This window comes from Hemiscyllium ocellatum, chromosome 2, assembly GCF_020745735.1.
Source record: "Hemiscyllium ocellatum isolate sHemOce1 chromosome 2, sHemOce1.pat.X.cur, whole genome shotgun sequence".
In the NCBI taxonomy this organism is placed as follows: Eukaryota; Metazoa; Chordata; class Chondrichthyes; order Orectolobiformes; family Hemiscylliidae; genus Hemiscyllium; species Hemiscyllium ocellatum.
Genome location: NC_083402.1, coordinates 51,540,315 through 51,557,344, shown reverse-complemented (window position 1 = coordinate 51,557,344; position 17,030 = coordinate 51,540,315). Strand labels below are relative to the sequence as shown.

The 17,030-nt window shown below is 40.0% G+C and overlaps 1 protein-coding gene across 1 annotated transcript in view; it reads left to right on the top strand.

Annotated features, from left to right (window-relative positions):
- cetn3 (centrin 3) overlaps positions 1 to 15,337 on the top strand; it is a 43,469-nt gene extending 28,132 nt beyond the window's left edge. The window contains exons 3-5 of the mRNA XM_060844167.1: positions 418 to 532; positions 4,686 to 4,877; positions 14,993 to 15,337. Of these exons, the coding sequence (XP_060700150.1) occupies positions 418 to 532; positions 4,686 to 4,877; positions 14,993 to 15,036 (351 nt within the window). The 3' untranslated portion in view covers positions 15,037 to 15,337. The remainder of the gene's footprint in view (positions 1 to 417; positions 533 to 4,685; positions 4,878 to 14,992) is intronic.
- The last annotated feature ends 1,693 nt before the right edge of the window (positions 15,338 to 17,030 follow it).

Below are 17,030 nucleotides of genomic sequence, written 5' to 3'. Positions count from 1 at the left end.
ATATTCCTTGACAAAAGTCTTTACCTCTCAGTGACTGCTTGAGGTAGTTATGTGTAAATTGAATGTCTTGTCACTTTTGAACTAAATCCCATTCTTTGGGCCATTGTACAATGCAAGTTGTGGCTCATTTTGTATTAGTTACTTTTTCCACATGAAGGTAATGTGACTTGTTTGACTTAGGAGTACCTGATGCAATTTTGGATTGTATTTGCAGTTTGTTTATGGAGTGAAGGATATGTTATCTACATTAGGTTAGGGAAGTAGTGTGCATCTTTTGAAACCTTTTTTCTAATTGTACAATTTGCTAGAAAATGAGTACTTTGTTTAAAAAAAAGATGGTCCAAAAGATTACATTTAGTTTTGTCAGTATATTGCCAATGTTAGAATTATCACTAATATTTTTAACTGCTCTATCAGGTTGCAATGAGAGCCCTGGGATTTGACGTAAAGAAGGCTGACGTACTGAAGATACTGAGAGATTATGATCGGAATGGCACAGGCAAAATTTCTTTTGAGGACTTCAATGAAGTTGGTAATTTTGCTCTGTTCAGTTTTTGCATGTTTTCAATTCTGATCTGAAAAGTTCAGATTAAACTCTAGATAGATAAAATCATGGAATTTTCACAATGTCATAGAGATGCACAACATGGTCCATGCTGACCAGATATCCTAAATAAATCTAGATCCATTGCCAGCATTTGGCCCGTATCCCTCTAAATCCTTCTTAATCATATACTCATGCAGATGCCTTTTAAATGTTGTAATTGTACCAGCAGCCTCCACTTCCTCTGGCAGTTTATTCCATACATGCACCCCCTCTGCATGAAAATGTTTCCCCTTGGGTCCTTTCTAAATCTTTCCCCTCTCACCTTCAAGTTATGCCTTCTGGACTCCCCTATCCTAGGGAAAAAGACCTTGACTATCCACCCTATCCATAGCCCTCATGATTTTACAGGCCTGTATAAGGTCACCCCTCTGACACTGTGGAGAAAATAGCTGCAGCCTATTCAGCCTATCCCTGTAGCTGTTTTTTTTAAACGTTTTCTTATCTCAGAGTTGGACTACTCAAGTTTAGTATGGAAGGGCAGGTGAAGAATGAATGTTTCTTTGATGGAAAGGCAAATTGATTTATACCAAGTATTTGAGCAAAAGTTATTTTAATAGTATCTTTGGAGTGATAGCACGTACATTCTTCTCAACTATTCCCCTCAGATGGAATCTGATTTTCCATCTTGCTTTTTGGATCGGATCTTTCAATGTTACTCCACATCATCTACAGGAAAGAAACAGGCCATTTGGTGTATGAAAGTGTTTGTTTTTGTTCCACATGAGCCACATCTCACTGAAAATTGACGTTCAGTCGTGTATTAATGTTGCAAATGCCTAATAATGTTGAACTGTAATTCATGTACGACAAATTCTTGATCTTTGAAAGGCATCAAATGGCTTGAGGAAAGAAAACCAGTCTCTTTGTTGGGAAATGGGAGGGAGGATGAGGTACCCTCCTTGTGAAAGCTTTCTTTTTCAGTATGTAGTTAGAATCTAGAGGCAGGAATAATTGAGGCATTCAATAGGGTATTGGGTGATTGCACATTTGTTCCAATTGGAACAGGGTTACAGAAGAGAAAAAGCAGAAGATCCAGAAAAACAGATTATTGGCACCAAGTTAAAATGCTGAGAGCCAGTTCAGATAATTGACCAAATGATTTCTCTCTGCACCTAAACCTAAATTTTACATAATCACTTGTTGCAATATTCCTTTTTATATACATCTCATTTTGTTCTTAAATTATGGTTATCCCTTTTTTCTATAAATTTGAGAATGTGATTTTGTTGTTTGCTATTATGTTATAAAGATCAAAATATTTTCAAGGAGGTCATGCAATTGTTGTCATCTACCATGTCTGAAATGATTTCTTAAGTTTTATCACTGAAGCTTGTTTCCTAAAATGCAATCATCTAGGTTTGATCACCTTTTCTAAATATTACGTGTGACTATTAGGAAGCACCTGGAATTAAAGGCTGTGTGGCACAGGGCATTAATACTTGTAGTATGCTTCAATACAAACCTGCCGAAAGAATTATTATGGAAGTATACCAGTTAGGGTTATGAGTTATACAGGTATTGTGCAAGGCTTAACTAGTCTTTCATTCTAATATAGCATTCTTTATTAGCTGAGGTATATAATATAAGAATAGGAAAATGATGCTCAAGTAAAATATTAATTAGCAGCTGTGGTTAGTTGTGATCATTGCTATATGTGTGCTTGCCCTAGTGAGGGTAAAGAACAAATTTATCACATCTAGACTAGAGGATTTAGGATTTGAAGACCGATTGGACAGGCTCCTGTTATCCTATTCAGAACTGACGCAGAGACGAGACTTAATTAAAGATATAATATTGAGGGGCTGAGAATACATAGGAAGGCTTATTCTTTTTAGCTGAAGGGTCTATGTAGGCTGAGAGGTAGGAATCTTACAGGGGATTCCCAGTGAAATGTGGAGTTCCAGTTCCGCCCAAAAGAATGGTCAGGGTAGAAATCCTTAACTCAAAAGCATGTGGATATGCACTTGGCAGTGTCATAACCTAAAGCTATGGACAAAATTCTAGAGTGTGATTGTGCAGAATGGCTCCTCATCAGCTAGCACAGATCAGATGAGCCAAAGGACTTTCTGCTGTGTTGGCCATTTCTATAATTCTATCCACTATTTTTAATACAGCAGTCTTTGTTTTAATCGGCACCTTTATGATCATCACTCCCATCAAACAAAAGGCAAAAAAAGTATTTATCTGAAATAACAGGCCTGCAGCAATGTGGTGGATTTTGAACTACCCCTCGGAAATGGCCCATAAAGCCATTGGTTCAAGGTGAGTTACAGATGAACAACAAATGCCCATCTCTCCAGCAATGCCTACATCCAATCAAATAATTGAGCAAAGGACAGTGTATAACCAGAAGGGGTAGCTGAGAACCACGATTACACTAGATTGGGGGATGATGATTCTTTATCTTGGGAATCTATATCCAAAAAATGGGTGTGGAGGGTAATTAAGGAGATATCCCTAGTGTTAGGGTTGACCACGTAAAACCCCTCATACTGGACCCAAAACAGAAATAACTACTAACCTTAAGAGAAGGTGGAAGGTTGACCTTAGGTGAAAGCGCCAATGTGATGTACATTGTGTTCAAAAACCTTTGTTTTGCTCCATAACATGTGGCTTGATATTAGGAAGCAGAAGTTAATAGCCGAAGGATGCTTGTTGGACTGGAGGCCTTGTGATTAATGTGCTCCTCAGGACTTGGTGCTGGGCCCATTGCTATTTGTTATCTATATCTATGATTTGAATTAGAACATACAAATCATGATTTGTAAGTTTGCAGATGACGTTAAAATAAGTGGTATGGTGGACAGTGAGGAAGGTTGTCAGAAATTGCATCAGGATCTTGATCAGCTGGGGAAGTGGGCTGAGAAAGGTAAACAGAGTTTAATATAGATAAGTGTGAGGTGTTGCACTTTGGAAATTCAAATCAAGGTAGGTGTTCATGGTAAATAGGGCAAGGAGTGTAGTGGAACAGAGGGACTTTGGAGTTCCAGTTCTCTGAAAGTGGAGCCAGAGGCAGTCAGGGTAGTGAAGAAGGCTTTTGGCACACTGGCCTTCATCGGTCAGGGCACTGAGTATAAAAGTTGGGAAGTTATGTTGCAGTTGTCCAGGAGGTGGTGAGGCTACATTTGGAATATTGTGTTCAGTTTTGGTCACATTGGAAGGATGTTATTAAACTGGGAACAGTGTAGAAGAAATTTATAAAGATGTTGCCAGGACTGATTTTATAGGGAGAGGTTGGACATGCTAGGATGTTTTTCTTTATAGCTTAGGAAACTGAGGGGGAATCTTAAAGAAGTGTGTAAGATCATGAGAGGCAAGGGTAGGTTGAATGCATTGTTTTTTTTTCCAGTGTTGGGAAATCCAGGATTAGAGGGCATCAGCTTAACGTAAGAGGAAAAGAAAAAATAGGTACCTGCTGGGCAACTTTTAAGAGGGTGGTACACATGTGGAATGAACTGCCAGCAGAAGTGGTTGAGGTGGGTACATTAACAACATTTAAAAGGCATTTGGACAAATACATGGATAGGAAAGTTTTTAGAAGGATATGGGCCAAGTGCAGGGAAACTGAGTTAGCGTGGATGGACATTTTGGTCAGCATGGACCAGTTTGGGCCGAAGGACCTGTCTTTGTGCTGTTGGACTCTGGGAGGTCATGATAATACAAGAGTCAATGTCCAAGTAGTCAGTTGAGGCGCGAGTGAAAAGGATCTCTGCTGCAAGTTTTATTTAAGTAATTTATGTTAAAAATGAAGTAATAAAAGTGATGAGCAATATGTTAGTGTGTTTCCACATTGATTATGTGGACCTCTTGATCAACTGGCACACCCCTGATCCCATAGGTGCCAGTTAATAAAAAAACTTGCTCTACTTTGACATCAATTAAGATAGATTAGATTGGATTCTATTGTTTTTAATTAGAGATCTCTCAGTAATAACTTCATCATGATGATCTGTGAAATTTATTTTCAACCTGCAAGCTCGGATTTAACTTATTAAATTGCAATTGAATTGCACAATTTTTTTAATGCATTTTATTAAATATACTATTTTGCAATTGTTTTGTTTCATTGCCTGATTAGTGACTGACTGGATTTTGGATAGAGATCCACAAGAAGAGATTCTGAAAGCATTCAAACTGTTCGATGATGACGACTCTGGTAAAATTAATCTTCGAAATTTACGCCGTGTTGCTAGGGAGCTTGGTGAAAACATGACTGATGAAGAGCTGCGTGCAATGATTGATGAATTTGATAAAGATGGAGATGGGGAAAGTAAGTGAATTAACATTAGCATGCAGTCACCTCCTATCTATTTTACCTATACAGAGAATTTTAATCTAAAAGGCAGGAGTAAATAATTTTACCCTTTTTACCTTGCTGAGATAAATCTCATCAGGCTTAAGCAAGTGTCTTTTTTTAATTTCTATGTTCAACTACAATAGAAGTATCTTTCTTTCTTGCACTTTGTCATGACCTCTCAGGATCTTCTGTTTCAATCAAGGTACCCCTTGCTCTTCTGAATTCCAAGAAATACAGACCTAGTGTCGGAGAAGTGTCCCATTTTCAATAAACCTCTTACGCAGACCTTGTGAAATTGACGTGTTTGTTTATTCCATAATATCATGGAAAGAGGTCAATGACCACCCAGCACTGATTAGTCATAACCTCTCCACTCAACTACAGGTGTACAGTTTATAAAGGGTTACAAATGGCTGATTGATTATGGAACAATACAGACTAACTACGATAGGCTAACAATACTAGGAGTACTGCAGATGCTGGAGATTGTAGTCAAGATTAGAGTAGTGCTGGAAAAACACAGCAGGTCAGCAGCATCTGGGCAAAAGCCCTTCATCAGGAATGAGGCTGGGAGCCTCTGGAATGGAGAGATAAATGGGAGGTGAGGGGGGTTTGGGGCTGGGGAGAAGGTGGCTTAGGGTGCAATAGGTAGATGGAGATGGGGGTAAAGGTCAGAGGGGAGGGTGGAGAGGATAGGTGAGAAGGAAGATTGACAAGTGGGACAGCTCATGAGGACGGTGCTGAGCGGGAAGGTTGGAACTCAGGTAATGTAGGGGAAGGGGAAATGAGGAAACTGGTGAGGTCCACGTTGATGCCATGGGGTTGAAGGGTTCCGAGGCGGAAGATGAGGCATTCTTCTTCCAGGTGACCTTACCACGACACCTGGAGGAGGAATGCCTCATCTTCTGCCTCAGAACCCTTCAACCCATGGCATCAATATGGATTTCACCAGTTTCCTCATTTCCCCTGGAGTTGTGCGATTTTTAACTTTGCGGAAGTACAGCAGCATTGTCTGTGAGAAAATCAAATTTGCAAGTCATTTAACTAACATGTTTTCTCCGGTCAGGAAAATTGCTGTTCACAGTCAATTCCTGTGAATAATTTGTGGGCGGCACGGTGGCACAGTGGTTAGCACTGCTGCCTCACAGCGCCTGTAGACCCGGGTTCAATTCCCGACTCCGGCGACTGACTGTGTGGAGTTTGCACGTTCTCCCCGTGTCTGCGTGGGTTTCCTCCGGGTGCTCCGGTTTCCTCCCACAGTCCAAAGATGTGCGGGTCAGGTGAATTGGCCAAGCTAAATTGCCCGTAGTGTTAGGTAAGGGGTAAATGTAGGGGGTATGGGTGGGTTGCGCTTTGGCGGGTCGGTGTGGACTTGTTGGGCCGAAGGGCCTGTTTCCACACTGTAAGTCTAATCTAATCTAATCTAGCTGTCAGCAATTTAGCTGACATGTCTTCTCTAGTCAGGGAACATGGCTTCCACACTCAAAATGGTTTTCCTTTATTTCTATTGAGTTTCGTTTTGTTTAAGAACATAAGAACTAGGAGCAGGAATAGGCTATCTGGCTATTTTGAGCTTTCTTGGCCATTCAATAAGATCACAGTTGATCTTTTTGTGGCCTCAGCTCCACTCATGCCTTCTCACCATAATCCTTAATTCCTTAACTGTTCAAGAAATTATCTGTCATAGTTTTAAAAACATTTAATTTGGAAGCCTCTACTTCACTGGACAGGGAATTCCATAGATTCATAACCCTCTGGGTGAAAAAGTTCCTTCTCAGTTCAGTCCTAAATCTGCGCCCCATAATTTTGAGGCTATGCCCTCTTGTCCTACTTTCACCTGCCAGTGGAAACCTCTTCTTGATTTCTATCTTATCTGTTCCCTTCATAATTTTGTGTTTCTATAAGATTTCCCCCCTCATTCTTCTAAATTCCAGTGAGTACATTTCCAGTCTACTCAGTCTTTCCTCATAAGCCAACCCCCTCAACTACAGAATTCATGTAGTGAACCACCTCTGCATCCCTTCTAGTGCCAGTACATCCTTTCTCAAGTAAGGAGACCAAAACTGCACATAGTACTCCAGATGTGGCCTCACCAGCACCCGATACAGCTCAACATAACCTCTGCTTTCATACTTGGTCCCTTTTGCAATGAAGGCCAACATTCCAATTATCTGTTGCACCTGCAGACCAACCTTCTGTGATTCATGCACAAGAACACCCAGGTCCCTCTGCACAGCAGTGTGCTGCAATTTCTTACCATCTAAGTAATTGTCCTTTTTGCTGTTATCCCCCTACTGAAATGGGTGATTTCACATTTATTAACATTGCACTCCATCTGCCTGACCTTTGCCCACTCGCATAGACTTTTGTAAAGTTTCACAGTGCTCTGCATACTTTACCACTAATGTTCATGTCCTCTGCAAACTTTGACATACTACATGTGGTCCCCAAGTCCAAATCATCGATGTAAATTGTGCATAATTGCGGTGCCAACAGTGATCCCTGAGGCACATCACTAATCACTGATTGATTGTCAACTAGAAGAGCACTCATTTATTCCCACTTTTTTTTTTGCTTCCTGTTGGTAAACCAATCCTCTATCCAATCTAATACACTACCTGTAATGCCAATTATCTATCTTATGCAGCAGCCTTTTGTGCAGCACCTTGTCAAATGCTTTTTTGGAAATCTAGATACACCATATCTACTGGGTCCCCATTGTCCACAGTTTAGTAATGTCTTCATAGAATTCCAAAAGATTACTTAAAGCATTGCCTGCCCTTCATGAACTGGTGCTGCATCTGCCCAGTGGGGCAATTTCTATCTAGACAGTTTTCTATTTTTTTCCTTGATAACAGACACAAGCACATTTTCCCTATTACAGAAGTTAAGCTAACTGATCTATAATTCCCTATCTTTTGTCTACCTTCCTTTGGAAAACAGCAAATATGATGTCACTGTTTAAAATCTGCTGCGACTGCCCCAATATCTAGTGAAGTTAGTCTCATTGACACTAGGTCAGATGCTGCTTGTTGCCAAGGTTAGTCATATTCTAACCACTTTGGCCAAAACAGATAAGAGTTGAACTCCAATGTTATAATGAAATTAGCTCAGAAGCTGAATAGCCCTTGCAAACACATTGATTGTCAATGAACAATGATTGTAGAACATAGAGAAATACAACACAGAACAGGCCCTTTGGCCCACGATGTTGTGCCGAGGTTTAATCCTAATGTGAAATATAGTAGTTTAACCTACACACCCCTCAACTCACTGCTATTCATGTGCATGTCCAGCAGTCACTTAAATGTCCCCAATGACTCTGCTTCCACTACCACAGCTGGCAACGCATTCCATGCTCTCTCAACTCTCTGCGTAAAGAACCTACATCTGATGTCTCCTTTTTTACCTTTCTCCTAATATCTTCAAACTATGACTGCTCGTACCAGTCAAACCTGCCCTGGGGAAATGTCTCTGGCTATTGACTCTATCTATTCCACGCATTATCTTATATACCTCGATCAGGTCTCCTTTCTTCCTCCTTCTCTCCAGAGAAAAGTTCGGGCTTATTCAACCTTTCTTCATAAGACAAGCCCTCCAGGCAGCATCCTGGTAAACCTTCTTTGCACCCTTTCCAAAGCCTCGATATCTTTCCTATGGTAGGGTGACCAGAACTGGACACAGTATTCCAAGTGTGGTCCAGGGACTTGTAGAGCTGCAGCAAAACCTCCTGGCTCTTAAACTCTATCCCCCTGTTAATGAAAGCCAAAACACCATATGTTTTCTTAACAACCCTATCCATTTGGATGGCTACTTTGAGGGATTCTATGTACTTTCACACCAAGATCCCTCTGTTCCTCCACACTGCCAAGAATCCTGTCTTTGATCCTATATTCAGCATTAGAGTTCGTCTTTCCAAAATGCATCACTTCGCATTTATCCAGATTGAACTCCAGCTGCCATTTCTCATCCCAGCTCTGCATCCTGTCTATGTCACGCAGTAGCCCTCTGTACTATCGACGACACCTCCAACCTTTGTGTCATTTGCAAATTTATTCACCCACCCCTCAACCTCCTCATCCAAGTCATTTATAAAAACTACAAAAGAGCAGAGGCCCAAGAACAGAGCCCTGTTGGACCCCAAGCAACACTGACTTCCAGGCAGAATACTTTCCATTTACAATCATTCTGTCAGCCAGCCGATTCTGAATCCGGTTAGCCAAATCTCCCTGTATTCCATTCTTCCTGACTTTATGAATGAGCCTACCATGGGGAACCTTATCAACTGCCTTGCTGAAGTCCATATACACCACATCCACTGTTTGACCTTCGTCGACCTGTCTTGTCACCTCCTCAAAGAACTCAGTAAGATTGAGTTGCCCTTCACAAAGCCATGCTGACTACCTTTAATCACACTATGCTTTGCCAAATAGTTATGAATCCTTTCCCTCCGAATTCTTTCCAAAACTTTGTTGACCACAGACTTAAGACTGCCTGATCTGTAATTGCCAGGGATTTCCCTAATACCCTACTTGAAAAGAGGAACAACAGTGTCCTCCTTCCAATCCTCTGGTATTGTGTTGGTATCACTTGATACTATCCATGATGACTTCCATAATTTTGCTGATGATCAAAATTACACTGGCATTTCATGACAGATTTGGATTTGTCTCGCTTTGTGTGGACTGAACATATCCTGTGCAATATTCCACATTGTTGAATATATGTCAATGTTGTGGTTAATTTTGGAGTGCAACTCTCAAGTCTTACTGTATCTACATGTTAACTTTGTTTTCCAAACAAGAACACACGTTATGTTTTTAGGTGAGGGAGGAATCTGCTTTTCTGTTTTCCCACCAATAAGACCATAAGTAAAAGAGGCCAAATGACCTAATTCTGCTCATCAAGCTTGCTCTGCCATTTGATCATAGCAGATGTTTGTTTCTCAGCCCCATTCTCCTGCCTTCTCCCTGAAACCCTTGATCCTCTTACTAATTAAGAACCTATCTATCTGTTTTAAGTACACTCAGTGACTTGTTTTTTTACAGCCTTCTGCAGCAAGGAGTTCATCAAATTAACCACCCTTTGCTTGATGAAATTCCTCTCGTCAGTTCTAAAGGATTATTCCTTCACCCTGAGGCTGTGCTTTCATGTCCCAGTCTCTCCTACTAGCGGGAACATTGTTTCCATGTCCACTTTATCCAATCTTGCCATTATTCTGTGAGTTCTGATGTGAGGAAAATCACCAGCCTCTGACTCAGAGTCAGGAATTCAATGACAGAGTTTATCGTACAAGGAAATACCAGAACTCTGGGGAGCAAAAGACACCGACAGCATAGTGGTCAGTTGTGAGTCCTCTCTCCATCCGGAGCACACATCAAGATACTTTTATACAATAGGTCAGTGATGAGGTTACTGTCTTTGTGACATAGTTTGTTTATTGTAAACATTACAGAATCGTTAGTAGTTTTGGTGCAGTCATTGTCAGTTTCAGCGCAGACATTATCAATTTCAGCATCTGCGTTGAAGTCCATTACTGTAGTAATGGGTGCTAATTGTTCTTTCTGAGAAGGACGATTACTGCAGCCCTGGCTATTAGCACTTTGTATTGAGTCCATATCAAACAGTTGGCGTTTCTATCAAAGGTATTAGCTGGACCCAGACACTTCGGTGGGCAGTATACGCTACTAATGTGTATTCTCTTCCCCCACCTGCCTTAAACTAATAAACTAAGTTATGAGTGCATTGTGCTGGCATTCTGGTGGCTCCATGCAGTATCTGTGTTTGCTCTGCTGTCTCTCTCCATATTGTAGTCTGGAGGCCATCTTGTGTGTCAAGCAGCCAATTTATGGCTCAGCGGCTATCTTTTGTGGCCGTCTGCCTAGTTGAAAGTGAGGACTGCAGATGCTGGAGATCAGAGTTAAGGTTAGGGTGGTGCTGGAAAAGCACAGCAGGCCAAGCAGCAGGCCAAGGAGCAGGAAAATCGACATTTTGGGCAAAATCCCTTCATTACGAACTCCTTATTCTTCTAAATTCCAATGGGTATTCATGAGAAGAGCTTTTGCCTGAAACATAGATTTTCCTACTCCTTGGATGCTGCCTGACCTGCTGTGCTTTTTCAGCACCACTCTAATCTTGAATCTGATCTCCAACATCTGCAGTCCTCCCTTTTGCCTGGTTGATTTTAACCGTATTGCCAATCCTGTTGCAAGCACGTTTGCCTAGTGTCATCCTTCCCTGTGCCATCTCCCACTTCAGAATGAAATCCCCCTTATCTTTCTAAACTGCTTTGAGCCCAAACCAAGGGTTTTCAATTGTTCTTCCTGTGACAAGCCCTTGATCCCCAGATCATTCTTGTAAACTTCCTCTGGCAAGCACGTCCATCCTCGAGACCAAAACTGCTCACATTATTCCAAGTACAATCTGACACAAATGTTATATAGCCTCAGCAGCACCTCCCTGCTCTTGTATTCTAGCCTTCCTCAAATAAATGCTAACATTGCATTCCCTTCCCAACTGCCAACTGAACCTGCATGTTAACCTTAAGAGAATTCTGAACTATGATCCCCAAGTCCCTTTTGTGCATCATATTTATGAAGTCTTTCCTCTTTTAAAAAATTGTCTGTCTCTCCTTATTACCAAATAGCAAAATTTCACACTTTTCCCCTTTATTATATTCCATCTGCCACTTTTTGCCCATTCTCCTAGCTTGTCCAAGTTCTACTACACTTCCCACTTCTTCAGCGCTATCTACCTCCAACTATTCTTGTGTTATCTGAAAACGTAGCAACAATGTCCTTCGTTCCTTCATGCACATTGCACATATATAATGTGAATGATCCCAACACTGACCCCTGAGGAACTCCACACATTACTGGTACTCATTCTGCAAAAAGACCCTTTTTTCCCCCCACTCTGCCTTCTGCTAGTCAGCCAATCGTGTATCCATGCTAATACCTTGCCCCTAACACTATGGCCACTTATCTTTGCAGCTTCCTTTGCGGCACCTTGTCAAAGACCTTCTTGAAGTTATTAATGTAGATTTTAAATAGACTCTACATCAACCCACTGGGTTGCAGTCTGCCAACTTGAAAATAACTCCTTTATTCTGCATTCTGTCTGTTCACTGAATCCAAATACATGTTATTATAACACCCCATATATTGTGCATTATAGCAGCTGCTTTCTAACATGTCATTCTGAATGGTTTTGAAAATCCACATATGCTCTAACTGCTAATTTGAATCCTTTAATATTTTACCAGTTGCAATATCACACAAATTAATGGATTTGTTAAAGTAGTTTCTCTGTCCTTTTTAATGCATGTAACCTCTACTAACTCATATTGCGATTTTCTTTTTTATTGCTCTGATATTGTATATTTTCTTAATGTCTATTAGCATCCTGTTTAAATTTCCTCCTTTTTTGAATAACAGGTATATATTTTCTGCTTTAATCCAAGGGGACTTTTCTAAAATTTGGGGAATTTGTAGATGATAAAAACCAGTACATCTTTAGTTTTTTTGTCGTCCTATATTTTATTCAAACAGTTTCTAAATCATTGGATATACAGAATTTTCACTTTTAGTCACTTAAAGTAATATTTAGTAAATTTCTCATTTTTACCAAAGTCTTGGTTCCCCATATTTATTTCATCTTCTAGTACAGACAAAGTATTTAATGCTTCTTCCATTTCATTTTCTCATTTCTAATATCCTGTTTATTGCTTGTTTCTAATCTTGCTAGAAAACTTTTGGCAGATTTGTCAGTGTATTGCAGTAGTTTCACTTTTTTTAAAATTTTGCCTATTGGGTTTGTTTTGCTGAATTCTAAAATCTTCACGGTCCCTAAACTAACAAAGGAAAAGGCTTAGGTAAAGATAATTACATTATACGTTTGGGGTTGTGATTTAAGTTAATGTTCCAATATTTATTTGTTCAGAAGTTGCTGGAAAGATTCCGCAGTCTGGCAACATCTGTGGAGAGAAATCCGAGATAATGTTTCTGGTCCAGTCACCCTTCTGAGGAATTTTCTGATGTGCTGGAGTATGTTAGAAACAGGGCACTTCAATTAACAGATTATCACTGTACTTTGACAGTTTATTCGGCAAGTTTACTTTGTGAAACAATTAGATTGCTCAACCGTTTCAAAGCTATTCTGCTTGCTCTAACAGCAAGTGTATATCTTGCGGGCAGTACTGCTGCCTCATACCACCAGGGACCATGTTCGATTCCAGCCTTGGGCAACTGCCTGTGTGGAGTTTGCACATTCTCCCCGTCTGCATGGGTTTCCTCCAAGCGCTCTGGTTTCCTCCCACAGTCCGAAAGATGCGCAGATCAGGTGAATTGGCCATGTTAAATTACCTATAGTGTTAAGTGCATCAGTCAGGAGTAAATGTAGGGGAGTGAGTCTGGGTGGGTTACTCTTCGGAGGGTTGGTGTGAACTTGTTGGGCCGAAGGGCATATTTCTACACTGTAGGGAATCTAATCTAATGTGTTTTGATTGTCTGAAGTATGCAATGTATTTATGTACATTTTTCATTTAATATTGCATGTGGTGTTTTTTTAATGTGGCAAATGCAGCTACCTGATTGTCCAGCATTTGGCAAAAATGTAGCAAAATCCTATTGGGCAAATTTGCTGTGGATGATTTGTTGTCAGGCCAATATGTAAAACTGTCTTGAGCATATTCCTGACCCCCACTATTGCTGCAAATTTGGTCTGCCCAGTATTTATACAAATTGAAGTCCTTCATGACTACTGTATTCCAAAAGATTTGGCAACTAAGCAAATGGGGGAGGGTGGAGGGGCAAATAACTTTTCAATTTTCCTAAACAGCAATCTCTAATTATAGACTTTGCAGCCTGTAGAAACAACCTCTAGCTTCTTTCTTGGAAAACTCCATAACTTTTTCATTTGTTCCAATAAGTTCATACCACACTTTGCTCCTGTTAACTCCACACAATTTTAGATCCATTTTAGCCATCTGTTCTCGTAAATAAATTGACTCCTGTGCTAGCCGAAGTCTTCACTGCACCTTTTCTCGGTCAAGTGTTTCCTCATCTCCTTGGGGATGAGCTCTGTATAATATCATTTATTCTCCAGGCTGTGTTAAAAGAAAAATGTTATGCAAGCTCTGAGTTATGTGCTATCCCTATGTTAACTCCTTACTTGGAACAAAGACAACAAATCCCCTTGAATTCTAAAATTTGCTAGTGCCTTTCACCTTTTCAGATTCTGCCTTTCTGGTTTTATCTACCAAAATGTTTAATTTCATTCTTCCTTATAACTGTTTAGGCTGTCAAGGTTATAGCTAGTTCTGATTTAAGAGATTGATAATCTACGATGAAATTTTGGCGCCAGCTTCAACACTGTGCTACAAAGGACAATCGGGACATTTTGAGGATGTATTACCATGCATTTGGTCTGAAGGACAAAGGATTTGCTGATCCAGCAAATCCTATGTTTTAATTTTGTTCTAAATTCTCATCTGAATTTGAGCTCTTCTTCCATTTTGCCCTTTGCAAATGTTCCAATCCAGAGGTTTTTGGTTGGTTTTGTTTAATTTGCTGTATGTATTGGGCCAATTTGAGCCGAACAAATGTTAAGCAAATAAGAAAAAAGAGTTGCATAATAAGTAAAGTAAGGAAGTGGAACACCATAAATAAATGCCTGCCTATGACTTTCCCATTGTAGCTCAGTAATTTGGCTAAATACGTAGCTGATACCTTGGATTTTTGTGTAATACAGTTCCTGAAGAGTTCAGGAGCTCAATTACATATGTTGAGCAAGAGTCGGCATCATATGGGCTCAGATAAAATTTTAGTAAGTGATGCTAGAACAGTTGTATTTTGATCAATTCAAAGTTGAAATAAATGAGTGATTCCTATTCTACCTAGTAGTCTTGTAATGGAGTATTGTGCCTAAAAAGTTGTGAAATGTAATAGTATACATCTGCATGATCATTGGAGTCTCCAAATAATGTGACAAACAAATAAAACGTTTAGTAGCTGGGTTAATGTTGTTAAAATGAATTCATGTTGTAACCTTTCTCATCAAATGTTGTAATTTTTTTTTATTTTCCATAGTTAACCAGGAAGAATTCATTGCTATTATGACTGGAGACATCTGACCTTCATGAAAAAGATTATAGGAATATTGAACAAGTGATAGATGACTTTTTTTTTTGTTGTCTCTGTCCAAGCACTGCATGAGGAAAAAGAACCAAAAGAATACCTTAGGATTTCTACAGTACCATCTAAAACAATCAAATGTACTTAAACTCTTGTCATTATTCCCAGATTATTTAATCACAGTTTTGTATTTGTTCTTTTATTTCAGAACTCTATAAAATAATGAGTAATAATTTTATTTTTGGCATTTAGCATAATTTTTATACTTTTTGGATACGTTTTCAATGTTTATATTAATGTCACAGTGGCGTGTACCATGTAGTCTTTAATAAAATATGCATTACATGTACCTTCTTAAATGTTTGCCATTTATGCACTTTTTTATATTTAAGGCTGGAAAATGTAGTTACTTGTCATTGCTGTCAAACATTCTAGGTTGGTACTAGCAAAGCTGCTTTTTTTAATCTTGTTTGACGTGTCACTCTGAAGCTCAAAACATTGGTAATTTTATTCTGAAAATTATCAATTAAAGCATCCAAACCTGAATTAAGGCAGTCATTACATTTCACATTTTTTTTCAAACTACTAGTCTGTATCCTAAATAAAATCATTAGAAGCAGGAGAAAGCCACATGGCCTTTGAGACCACACTGCTGTTTATGGCTGAACTAAAGTTGCCTTACTGCTACTTCCATGCCTGCCTTACCCATAACTTTGGACTCCTTTAACATTCAAAAACATAGCTGAATATTTTCAAGGTCGAGCTAATAACCTTCCCTTGAATGTTCTATGTGGGGAAAAAAATCAAAGTACTGTGGAAAACCATTTCCTCCTCCCAGTGGCAGTTCTGGATTATGTGCAAACAGAAACATCATCTCAGAATCTTATCATTCATAAAGATCACCTTTTCTCTTAATGACAAGACAGAATGTAGGTTCTTTTGCCAGTCAGCAAAGGCAAAACAAAGGATTTCTTTTAAATGCTTGAAGATGAACATTTCCTAGACTATGGGAAAGCTTAGGGATGAATTATATTGTACTTTTCAAAGAGTCACCACAAAAATAAAAGGCCAATCTTCTTTCTGCACAGTATCATTCTCCAACTTACATCCTGTCCTTTTGTACCAACATATTAGAGACAATACAAAATGTTTACAAAACTATTCTAAACAAGGGATGAACTCAGATTTCTCCAGTTTCCTCATTTCCCCTCCCCCCACCTTGTCTCCGTCCCAACCCTCGAACTCAGCACCACCTTCCTAACCTGCAATCTTCTTCCTGACCTCTCTGCCCCCTCCCCCACCCCCCTCCGGCCTACCACCCTCACCTTAACCTCCTCCCACCTATCGCATTTCCAAATGCCCCTCCACCAAGTCCCTCCTCCCTACCTTTTATCTTAGTCTGCTTGGCACACTCCCCTCATTTCTGAAGAAGGGCTCATGCCCGAAACGTCGATTCGCCTGCTCCTTGGATGCTGCCTGACCTGCTACGCTTTTCCAGCAACACATTTTCAGCTCTGATCTTCAGCATCTGAAGTCTTCACTTTCTCCGAGAAGCTTTGAAGGGTCAGGAAATGAGCTACTCGGAGGATTCTTGTCTTCTAACCGGCTCTTGTAGCAACTGTGTTTGTCTGGCTAATCCAGTTTCCAGTCAGAGGTAACCCCCAGGATGTTGATTATAGTGATTCTTCTACTGCTTCAACATTAGGTTAGAAGTGGGGATGCTCGCCAATAATTGCGCCATGTTCAGCACCATATGCGACTCCTCAGATACTGAAGCAGTCCATGTTCAAATACAACAAGCTCTAAACAATATCCAGGGTTGTACTGACAAGTGGCAAGCAACCTTTATGTCACAAATGCCAGGCTATGACCATCACAAATAAGGGACAATCTAACCACTGTCCCTTGGCATTCATTAGTATTACAATCACTGAATCCACCAGTATCAACATGTTGGGGATTATCATTGACCAGAAACTCAACTGGACTCATC